We start from the raw sequence: 12,311 nt of genomic DNA, 5'->3' as shown, positions 1-12,311 counted from the left end.
CGCAAAAAAATCAAAAAGTGGCTCATAGGTCCAACATTTCCCCTACACACTGTAGGCAGCAGCATAGATTTATTTTAATGCATACCGGTAAAGTTTATTCTCGCGGGCTTGAGCTTGACACATTTGCATTTAAAAAGAGAAATGAAAGTAAAAAGATCGCTTTTCGTTTTTTCCCAAAAATTTATCAAGGTAATCACGGACCCCCAAATGCTTTTTCACAGACCCCCAAGGGGTCCGTGGACCCCAGGTTGGGAACCACTGCTCTACAAGTATGCGAAACTACCAAGGATAACCTATCAATCAAGGCTTTGTGAGTCCGAGGATAAAGATTCAAAACCAAACCAATAGCAAAAAGGTCTAGAACATGGGTTAATTCTCAACCGTGGCCCTCGGCCCCCCAAGAGGCCAGCACAGAGCGTTCTTAGGGGGGCCACGATAAAAGGCTTCATTAATGAATTATAACATGTATTAATTGACAGAAACGTAGAATTGTGACATCAAAAGCACTCATGTAGGTGTTAGTATCGCAAAGCTAGCTAAAAGCATGTTTTTCATCGTATATTCTATCTCACTGCATGTTGCATCATCTTTTGTGATTGTACGTTGTAACGTAACAATCAAGGATACGCTTGATTTATTGGCGTAGTCTATTACGAAAAAGAAAGCATTAAATCATTTAATCACTTGTTAACTGTTTTCATTGATTTCGTTTGGTTTGTTATTCCTTAAACAAATACATTTTTATTTCACTCAAGGGGCCACGGTCTTTTAGAGCCACAGTCTGGGGGGCCATGACTCAGAAAAGATTGAGAACCACTGGTCTAGAAAAAGAGTGAAGTGACAAAACGCGAACGTTAAAACACAGGTTAAATCGTGCTTGCAACAATTTTAGAAAAATTTGAGATAAAAAAGAAATAACAAGGAGTTCTTAAAAAATTCTAGACCTCTGATATGTTTGGCATATATTGTTTTTTTTTTCGTTGTTGATGGTCAATCAATCAATCAATCAATCAATCAATCAATCAATCAATCAATCAATCAATCAATCAATCAATCAATCAATCAATGTTTTATTTGTCAGTAACAGGAACATAGATACATGTTTGAAATATGCAAGCAATATACACAATGCAAAAGTTACACAAGTTCCCATACCGACAGGGAGACAACGAGACGACCATAGGCTACGGTCTACTAGTCAATTGCCACCCTACGAAATGACGGTTTTTGATGGTAAGAAAATGACGATTGTTGATCGTCAGAATAAAAACAAACTGAGCTGAACTGAGCGAAGTTATCTTCTCATGAAAAACGCTTAATTGTAGTATATAAAAGTGTCCATTGCAGGATAATTTGAAGCTTCTTGTCATATTTTATGACGATGTAGTTTTTGTTGATTTCAGTGGTACAAATTGCAAATTTTTTGATAAATTTTTAACATAGGGAAATCCCCGTTTTCACAAACGACTTTTTAAAAATAAACATTTAATTTTTATCTGTTTCACGTGGTGTATGCCATGTCATTGGCGAATTATTTTTTAAAGGCATATCGGTGTTCTGTATTCTTGCAATCACAAATAAACTACTGCTTGCGCAAATCAATAACCAATCACAAGAAGACACGACGAATGAACAGCCAGATAAAATAAAATATAGTCTCTCAGTCAGTCAGATAAAATAAAATATATTCGTACTGAACTGGGTCACTGGTTTGTAGGTTATAGTGTCAGAAACTTGATTAGCATTAGTTTAGGCTAGTTTTTCTGATAGTTTTGCATTGGAATCTTGAAAAGACAGATAGTTGATGTGGCAAAATCGAAATGCCTTAAAATTTTAGCCTACAGTAGGCTACGGTACATGGTTAGAAAGCTAAATCAAACTTAGTTACCGTAGTTGAATTAATAACAAGCAACCTTAAACTGTAGATTGAAACACCAAGGTATTATGATAACAATGGCTGCAGTGCTTTTTTATCATCCAAAATACACAATGGTTACATCATAATGTTGGAAGTAAACTAATCAACTTGAGAACACTACAGCTTAGAGCAGTGGTTAATAACCTTTTTGTAGTCACATGCCCTTCAAAATCTACAACCATTCTTATTGACACAGAGCTAATGGAATCATAAATCCTATGCTAATCTTATTTACCTGTCAGAATTGCTAAGAGTGATGCTTATCAATAATATTGAAATATTTATTTGTTACTTTGCACTGAAGTATGGTAGACTACCATATCTACATCTTTTGATATATGAATTTGATTGAATTAATTTATTTTTACTCAGTGATTTTATAGTTTGGTAGTGTATTTTATTGACAGCTTATATTTCAGGATGTTTAAAAGGGGTTGTTTTGTGTGAATAACCTATATGTATGTTTGTTTGTTCTTTTAATAAGTCCTGTATTTAAGTAAAAATGTGGATTACTATAGGTAAGTCGCTATGTGAGACAAAATCTTTCCAGAAAATAAACAGTTTATGATATCAGCTAATTTTAATAAAGTGTTACCATGAGTCTATTATAAAAATGATGATTGGCTAGTAAGTTATTTTATAAAATTTCTTAAATCATTTCTTAATGTATTACAATATTAGAATTGAGCTAAAAAGCTACATGTTAGCCTACTTGTTTTTAAAAGTGTCTTGCTCACATGTAGCATACTGTTTTTTATTACATCAAGTGCTTTAATTTGTGCTTGTCACATATTTAATTGCTAGCTCTAATAACCAGTACGGTAATAAAAGTGTAATAAAAAAATGAACAACTAACTAGTTTTAGGCTAACAAGAAATTTTAACTAATAAAATTAATTTCAGGGTTATTGCTACTGGGTACATCATTCACCAGTGGTTTGTATTCTTCAACTGACGATGTTGCTGAGTTAACGAGCTCAAACTTTGACAAATCTGTTCTGAAGAGTAACAAAATATGGTTGGTTAAATTTTATGTGCCATGGTGTGAACATTGCCAGCAACTAACACCAGAATGGAAGAGAGTAGCGTCAGACCTAAAAGTTAGTTTAGTTAGATCTCTTTGGTTACGTTTTGTCTCGAGCTCATCCTTTTCTGATGGCTAGCAATTTTTATTCAAATATAAATTTACAAATTGTGTTTACTGTATGGTATGCTTTCTTGATTATTTAATGTTTCATTGTACTGTAGTTTTAAACTTATAAGTGTAAATCATGATTGTCAAAATTGATGCAATGCTGATCTAAAAACAAATACCATAACCTTTGCTTTTTGATAGCAATAATGCCATTTTAAATTTATTGTAAAAAGTCTGTAATAGATTGATTGAATCTTCATCCTCTAACTGAGAAAGCTTATTTGAAAGCTTAATCCTGGAAGTTTCACATACTAGCCTATTAAAGGGTTTGAACCACTAATGCAGGCCTTGTCACCGAGATTGACTGAGTGAAGTTTCTACGGGTTGTTGAGGTGTTGTGAGTGAATTATTTCATCCACAACTTGCCGTTGAATGGAGAGTAGTCCTTGTAATGCGTTGCTTAAGTGCACACTCTGAGAATTGAACTAGTATTGCATGTCAGGTGTTAACCACCTGAGCTATCAAGACAATTTTAATGTGATGTTGTTTTAAAATTACTACAGTAGAAATCGCCTATAACGGCTTCGTTTATAACGTCAATTCGCCTATTACGTCACATTTCGCTCGGTCCCGGCAGAATTCCTATCTTTTACGTACATTGTAGTTCGGCTACAACAGCATCGCTTATAACGTCAATTCGCATGTAACAGCACCTTTTATTGGTCCCCAGACGTCTTTTGTTCGTTTATAACGTCACTTTAAGCCATCACCACAAACGGTCGGTCTTTTAATCCAGTTAGCGCTGCTGCTTGCAAAATCTTCCCTTTATTTTGCTACGTCGTTCGCAGCAGGGACTTTAATTAACTGAATTAACTTTTTTCCCCGCGTGAAAAACTATCACGTGTAAAAAGCAGCTCTACAGCTGACCTTTAAACAACTCAAAGCAACAGTGTAACGAGCTGTATTGCGCAAATTTACTGTACCTTTCGCTGTAGGTTATTTTTTTTATACAGTTTCTTTGTTTACTGTATTTTCTGCGTGACTTAATTGTCAGTTTGGTGGTACACAGTAAACCTGACTGGATTATACATCTCTTTGTTTAATCAAAAGACAGTTTTGGAATAGTTTGCGGTAGTTCGTCTATAACGTTAATTCGGCTATAACGTCAGTTTTTGCAAATCCCCTAGAGGTGCCGTTATAGGCGAATTCTACTGTACTTTGTTGATATTTTTTCAATAATAGTAGTTACTTTTATAGCCATGATAGGCTGTGAATAGCATTAATAAAAAATCTATAATTGGCGATTTTCAGCTCTTAGTTTTTAGACATTGCATTCAGTTAGAGAATACAGACGAAATCGGTTAATCGAATCACCTATTTGCCAGACATTTTGATACGATTATACGATTGATTCGTTTAACCAATTTACTAAAAAAAGGTTTATTGTGAATGGGCGTAATGTTGAGAAGATGTCTGTGCTGACTAGGCTGCAACGCACATTACCAACTTCCTACAACTGTTTACAATTCTGCTTAAACTTTAAAGAATTTCCTAGTTCTGTGTTAACATACCACTACACTGTATGTCCCAGCCAGCAAAACTGGTCTTTTTTACATTGATTTATTGTCTGCAGACGTTGAAACAATGTAAAAAAGATCAGCTTTGCTAACTGGGAGAACCATCAAAGCATTTTTCTGCAAACTGCAGCAATCGGACTGCAAATCGGCAATCTTTCATATCACCGATCTCTGTGACGTCACAACGCGAACTTTGACGTTGACATTTTTTATTCAAGAGGGCTATTTTTAGCTCTGTACCAGCTGTGTAGTTTTGAGTATGGAAAAGGGCCTACGAAAATAAGGTATGGTGGAAAAACACAGCTCACACTCATTGTTTGTTTTGAAATCGCAAAGGTTTTTTTTTTAAGTGTTTTGCCATGTCTGGTAAAATAATTAATTTGCAATGTTCTTCAACTGAACAATACTGCAACAAATGAAATTACGCACTGCATTTCACAACAATAGGCTACTTTTTTTCAGCAATTTAAAAAAAAATTCTCCACAGTTTTCTGATTTAAACTTTTAGACATTCTTTTCAACACTTCCCTCTCAAGCCGAAATAATTTGTCCGTGTCCTTTCCTTGCAAGGCCAGTCGCCGACCGATGACATCAAAAGCATTTAAACTTCTTTATTGGGAAGTGTGATTATTCCTTTTGTGTGCTCTTCTGTTTTAATAAAGCCCAGCTGTGCGAAAATTGGTTCTTTGTAGTGCGATGTCTAGCACATAAGATTATGGCCTGGGATTACAGACACTTGTCTTTGTTTTGATCGCTTGCGTCTGTCTCACCTTTGCTTCATTTCGCCTTTGAACATTGCAGACAATTATGCGAAGCAAAAAAGAGACATTCTCTTTTCGCTAACGGGTACAATTATACGATTAAATGAATGAAGTAGGCAAACTAGAAGCAAATCCTGATGCTTTTATCCGACTTATTCTTTTAAGCGATATACGCTTAACCGATGTTTTTACTTAACATTAGATTGGATTTGGTTTGGGATTTCAGGTTTTGATTCAAATAAACGGTTGATACGTTTAAGCAGTATACTATTAACCGATTTCGTCTGTAGTGATTGAATTCAATCTTATATTTTATTGCAGTCGGTGTTGCCATTATCTATCACTGCATTTTAATAATAATAAGGCATGTTAATTAACAGGCAATAATTTTTTCAGGGCATAATCAAAGTTGGCGCCATTGATATGGACAAACATAAATCTGTTAGGAATCAATATAACCTTGGCGGATTCCCTGCAATTAAAATTTTTGGTTTTAACAAACAAAATCCTAAAGACTTTACTGGTAAGTTTTGCCACTCACTATACCTTCATTATTTATAGTGATGGAACAACCTCCGGTTCTGGACACTTTTTTCAACTTCGGCTCCAGGCCGGAGGTGATAGTGGCTCCGGCCCGGAGGTGTGTGTGCCAACTGTGCGTATGGCTACATGGCCAAGTTCATGACCTTGGATAAATGTAATTTTATGTATTAGTGTGGTATCTTTATTGTAGTAATTCAAGAATACACAATTACACATATGTGTTGACTGTAATATTGGTCTTAAATTTACATTGTATGTGAGATTGAAAATAGGCTCAAGGAAGTCAATAAAAATCTTCAATATCTTAAAAACAATACTACATCAGATGGATAGAAAACACAGCCAAATTTGAAATTTTGCCCAAATGTTTACTCTTAAATGAACCCCTTTAAAGGACTGTAAGCATTACCACAAAGCTGAGTCAACCGTCTCCGTACGGGCGTCGGGCTTTTCCGCTCAACCATGCACCAATGGGGAATAGCTTCTTCCTCCTCCTGTGAATGTGGTGCCGAGGAACAGACCGCAGACCACATCATCAATGACCGTACCATCTTCAAACCACCTAACGGAGTGGAAGGTCTGCGCGTCATGGATGATGAAACTAAAGACTGGCTGCTCTCTAGCAGCCTTCCAGTGTAGTCCGGGAACATCGTGAATCTGGGGTGGTAAAAGGATAGACCCTCGGCCCCAGAAGCTCAGACGACGACGACCACAAAGCGATTTTTTAAGAGTGCCTGATTATTGCTTCACTGCTTAATAAGAGTGGTGTACCAACAACCAGGGCCGTTGAGAGGATAACTTGGGCCAGTATCAATGAGACTCTCAGGCCCTAAGTTCAGACTAAGAAAAACGCACCATTTCAACAAATATGAGGTGGTTTCTTTAAGTTCCCGGGTTCCTTGGAATGGTTACAGCTCTTAAAATCATCCTGGGTCCAAAAATACCCTTTAGACTCTAGAGAGTCTGGACCGCCCTGTCAATGCTACTGCCAACAACCGCTAAGTGGTTGAAACATTGATAATATCAGGTAGATATTAACCTTCGGTTTGGAGCTTCCAGTCAGAGTTGATATTCTCTGGCCGGAACATCTTGCCTCTAGCCAAAATCTTGTCTCCGGTGCATCACTAATTATTTGTAGATATTGAAGATTAAAAAGGTGACATTTTGGGTCTGTTAAGGCATATGTAGTTGTGGCAATTGCTGATGCGTGTTGTGTAGTCCATTGTCTGATGTCTACACAGCTGCTTGTCTACATAATACACTTGTCACAGTAGTGTATAATATTGATTTCAATTACAGTGCTATCTTTTTTTCTTGTGCTGATACCAGTGTGAATGGGTATATAATTAAAAAATACCACTTTCAAGAATAGTTGTTAGTGTTCAATATTGATGTATATTTTCATTTTTATTCTACTTTTCTTTCTAATATTCTTAATTCTACATGATTACGAACAAATCTGTAAATGTTCTAATAACCAAAGGTGGCAGAGATGCTAATGTGATCATTGACCAAGCATTAAAATCATTGGAAGAGATGGTAAGAGAAAGGCAAAGTAGAAGAAAAGAGAGTGTAAGCAATAAACTTTTGAGTTGGGGCAATTTTGATATTAGAAGAATTTGGTGTAGTTTTTAGTTGTTTTGGGGCTTGTGGTGTTTGCCTTCTTTATAATGCCTGAAGCATCAGATTTCAGTATTATTGTTGGAAGTGGCATCATGGCCATGATATGGTTGGTTTTATAATATTAATAATAGACAAATATTAAAATATAAAACTAAGCAGCACAACTTATGTTTGTGATAGCCCACAGCAAAGCTCCATACCAAAGCTCGATGGTTTAAAATGAAGCAAATCATTTATCAGCAGGCGAAGAGAATCTTTTGAACTCGTTTCTCATAGACAATCATAATAGGGATAATAATATTAATAGCCATCATTATATCTATTGTCAACATAGATGGTACACTGCAGACAGCTAGAAGCAGTGAAAGTCTGAGCTGGTTGCTGTTAGTTTATCTTGTCATTAAATCTGTTAGCAAGACACAGATGCATGCCTTTGATAGTTTCAACCGCCTGACAATGTTGTCAACAAATCACATAAACAGTTTCATTGAGAAACCGAAGACGTTAAAGAAGAATATTAGATATGCTGATTGCAAATGAGCCAACTGCATCTCAAAAAACTGAAATCATACGAAGGGGTGTCAATAAGATACCAAGTGCTGAAAGTGTGAATGTTTTTTAGTTTGTGTTCGCCCAACCAATGCAAAGTTCAAACAAGTTTGTGTGTTTCGAAAACGAGAAAAGAAATTGTATGAAGTTTATTGTTATCTCTTATGATTCCGTGTAAGATGTTGAGTGTAGAGTAGACCTAAAAGTGATGTCGGTTGAAGACTCAGATTGTTTTGTTAAGTTTTTCCTGGACAACAGCATGTTAGATTTCTGTATAACATAGTGTATGATCTATGTTTGTTAGTGAGTCTGTGATTACGTTTTTGAAATTTCTCATGCAAATCATGGAATTAATTACGAAGCAAACTTTTCAACTCCTTGTAGATGCAGAACTGCCGCTATTTCTTGCAAGTGCTGTTATATTTATTGCTTTACCATTATCCTTCCCATCTATTACTACAGGATGGGATTGATGGTTATGATACATCTGATGATATTGTGATTTTGACCGACTCCAACTTCAAGAATCTTGTACTCAAGAGCAATGAAACATGGTTTGTTCAGTTTTACGCCCCATGGTGTGGACACTGCATAAAGTAAGTGATTTTTGCTGTTTGTGTGATTTTTGCTGTTATCTATGTAGCCTTATAAAAACATTCATTTTATTTTGCGTCATACAGTACAAGACAATTACAAATACCACACAACAGATGAAAACGAAACAAAGCAACAAAAACTGTACAGTCAATTATCATCACACTTAAGTGTCTTGCCACAATACAGCCGCACTCATCGAAGCTTAACTCGGTACTCTATCACTCTTGTTGTCTTATTACTGGGTGTCTGAAGCCCACAAATACCAACAAACTTTATCTGCTTGCTGGTATTGCACCACCACACATAAGAAGAGAAGTTAACAGTCAAGCTGAAAGTCTAATAAAACAAAAACATCCTCTATAATTATGGAAAAACTGCTGCACAAACCCGGTTGAAATCAAGAAAAAGCTTCCCAACACGTTCAGCCACTAACCTCAACAAAAGAAGAAACAAGACTTAAGCAATGGAAACAACAATTCGAAAATGACCCATCATACACTGAAATGAAGGTCCCACCATCAGAGTCCCTCCCCCCGGGAGCAAACGCTCCCTGGGCAAAGTGGAAAACATTAAATCGACTCCGAACCGGTGTTGGACGCACTAAGTCTGTAATGGTGGAGTGGGGCTACGACATGGGCCCAGTAGCATGTATCTGTGGCAAACCAGCCCCAAACACCGGACCACCTTCTTGTTTGCCCTCGGCTTGCCACCCGGTGCAGTAGGACCTGTCAGTGTATAACTCCGTTGCGGAAGAATGTGTCAATCTGTGGTGTATCAACGAACTTTAGAAGACTCGATAGAAGAAGAAGCCGCATGCTTTGAAGCGGTGTCAAACCCACGTCCTTTTGAGCGTCTTGCAGATGCCTTCATCACCTGCACACGCAGTCAACCAAATTGACTATTCAGAGATATAGGTTGCTATGTTTTAACTTTTGTCATTTTTTCCCGTTCATTGGTGTGTCAGTATCTTGCACATTCTACTTGCTTGTTGTTGGCGAGAGATAAAAAGTGAAATTATAATTTCTCAACACTGGTGGCTTATGCTTGACTACGCTCCACTTAAAAACAAGCGCAACTGGCGTTTGCTGGCCTGCTTTGGGATGCCTCTTTTATTACTAATTGATATTGAACATTTATAGCGGATGTATCGTCTCCGCTTGTTATTGGAGTTGCCAAAAACGATTGGTAGCTTACCAGTCACTATCCTAGACAGCAAAGCGACCGCTTTGTTACGTCTGCAGACGTTGAATCAATGTAAAAAACGGTGGCTTTGCTTTCTGGCAGTTACATTTGTATACCACACCTAATAGATAATGGACATTGCGTTTATAGCTTTGCTTCAAAATGGGTCGCTGCTGCCACTGAAGTTAAAGAAGGAACTGGAGACTCCGTGAAGTTGGGCGTGTTGGATGCCACGTTGTACAAGGAAACACCAAAATTGTACAAAGTAAGTGTGGATGTCAGTGCTATTGCCTTCACTTTCCTTAATGCTTATAAGTACTTACGCCTTAATATTCGCAATAACACCAAGGTCACTTTTGTCAAGTTAAAGTAATCTTAATAGCAAGGCCAACTTTGTACGGTTTTTCCCTATCAATGTTATAAATAGTTCTTTGATGTTGATTAGTCACGAGAACGTATTTCACTTAAAAAGAGACACTTTTTTATTGCCGCGTTAGTCAAACCCTAAAATCAGCCGTCCTCAGTCAATGTATATATTCTTATTGGGAATTTGATTGAACAGATTCGAGGCTACCCAGCCATTAAAATCTTCCCGAAAGGTCACAAGAGTGAGAAGCCCATCGACTACCGAGGTGGGAGAGACAAGAGTTGTATTGTTGACGCAGCAATGGAGTATTCTGATGAAGTTATCGAGCCACCGACGGTAAGTTGTGGAGGTAGAGAGCATGAAGGGGTTTTAGTTAATGAGGTCTGCTCACTTCTCAAGAATACGAATCTATCTCTAATGAAACTAATACTGCAGAAGTCCTTCAGCTGGAAAATACGCATCCTGAGAGAGTAGGCTATAGAATAGATTGAGAATACGCATTCTGAACCAATAAAGATTGAGAATACGCATTCTCAATCTTTATTGAGTCAATGCAATGTTTTCTTTGCTGTAGAAAAATTTCGATACACAGGCCTTCTGGCTTTATTCTCACTTCAAGTGGGGTCGCCGGTGCAGATTGCAGTCCTCCACAGCCCACATCACTCTGTCAATAGCATCTTCTTCCATCACTCCCACTATTTCCATATCTTCTTACGATACATTGGCCTACTTCTTTAATATGTCTTTATTCTTCTCACTTGCAGGTCGATGAACTTGTGAGCTCTGACGTATTTGAGGAAAAATGTCAATCTCGTCCTTGCGTCATCGCCTTCCTACCTGACATTGCCGACAGCAAGAAAGTGGGGAGGGATCAGTATTTGGCCCTTCTCAGTGATCTGGGGGAACACTTTAAGCAACAAAAATGGGGCTGGGCTTGGTCTTCAGCGATGGCGCAACCTGAACTGGAGAAGAAAGTACAAATTGGAGGGTTTGGATATCCAGTAAGTTAATGGCCGTTGTAAGATGTTTGCTAATTTATTTTTATGCATATTCGCATGTTTCAATTTTTCGTATATGTGATTATATCATCATCCAAACTCGGCTTTGTCCCCACAAGTGTCGATGGCTGACTCTTTCCCTGCAGCGGAATAATATTAGTATAGCCTACTATATAGTAAGAGGCTACAAACTACAAATGAACACATACTTTATCAGATAGCATTTATTAGCCGCTACATAATACACCATAGGTTCTATATTGCATATATGTTCAATAAAATAAGCAACCACATCGTGTTGCTATGTGCAGATTGCCTTGATTTAAAAAAATTGATATTTTGTAACTTTCAAAATCCACATGATAAAGCTGCTCCCTTACCACTATACAAAGTATTTAACACGTCAATATGAAGGTGTTGAATGAAAATTTTAAAGTGATCTACATATTTTGTGCAGCTTATAATTGCGTCAATTTCACGGATTAAACTTAAACAAGCTGCATTAATTTTGATTAAACAACTTGTTCAGGCATTGGTTGCAATCAACCAACGCAAGGGATTGTACGCCCTACACCGAGGCTCGTTCAGTGATAATGGCTTAAGGCCATTCCTTAGTGTGCTCACGTACGGTCATGGCAAGTTGGATACGTATCCTCTTAATTCGAATGTGAATGCCACAGTCGTCACCACTGAAGCCTGGAATGGTGAAGATGCTTTGGAGGTGAACAACAATGTTATCAAAGGGTTAAACTTTTGTTATCATCTAATTTTGATTTATTCTCCACTAGTGAGGGTGGTTTATTTTTGTCCGTGCAGTGGTTATCTTCACACCTCCATGATGCTGGAATGTGTATCTGCGCCACAGCGTTACCGAGTGGTTATCACACGGTGTGTACGAAGGCACGTTACATCCGATCGCGTACAAAAAGCGATAACACTTGTTTGATTTTCGTCAAAACATCAAAGTTATTTAGTTCATTTGTATGCGTCTTGGAACGCTTTATGTGAAAAATCCACATTTTTGATAGACAAATAAACGCTACCGTTTTTTAATATTGCCAT

General features: G+C 37.3%; 1 protein-coding gene across 1 annotated transcript in view; it reads left to right on the top strand.

Moving 5' to 3' along the window:
* Positions 1 to 2,339: 2,339 nt before the first annotated feature.
* Positions 2,340 to 12,311, top strand: part of LOC145786696 (protein disulfide-isomerase A6-like) — a 14,642-nt gene continuing 4,670 nt past the window's right edge. Inside the window, exons 1-9 of the mRNA XM_082598412.1 lie at positions 2,340 to 2,436; positions 2,821 to 3,017; positions 5,787 to 5,913; positions 7,417 to 7,505; positions 8,568 to 8,701; positions 10,035 to 10,149; positions 10,447 to 10,587; positions 11,016 to 11,252; positions 11,779 to 11,970. Coding sequence (XP_082454538.1) covers positions 2,421 to 2,436; positions 2,821 to 3,017; positions 5,787 to 5,913; positions 7,417 to 7,505; positions 8,568 to 8,701; positions 10,035 to 10,149; positions 10,447 to 10,587; positions 11,016 to 11,252; positions 11,779 to 11,970 — 1,248 coding nt within the window. The 5' untranslated portion in view covers positions 2,340 to 2,420. The remainder of the gene's footprint in view (positions 2,437 to 2,820; positions 3,018 to 5,786; positions 5,914 to 7,416; positions 7,506 to 8,567; positions 8,702 to 10,034; positions 10,150 to 10,446; positions 10,588 to 11,015; positions 11,253 to 11,778; positions 11,971 to 12,311) is intronic.

This window comes from Aplidium turbinatum, chromosome 17 (genome assembly GCF_918807975.1).
Source record: "Aplidium turbinatum chromosome 17, kaAplTurb1.1, whole genome shotgun sequence".
Taxonomy (NCBI): Eukaryota; Metazoa; Chordata; class Ascidiacea; order Aplousobranchia; family Polyclinidae; genus Aplidium; species Aplidium turbinatum.
Note: the sequence above shows the minus strand (reverse complement) of the source record. Positions and strands in the feature narration are given on the sequence as shown.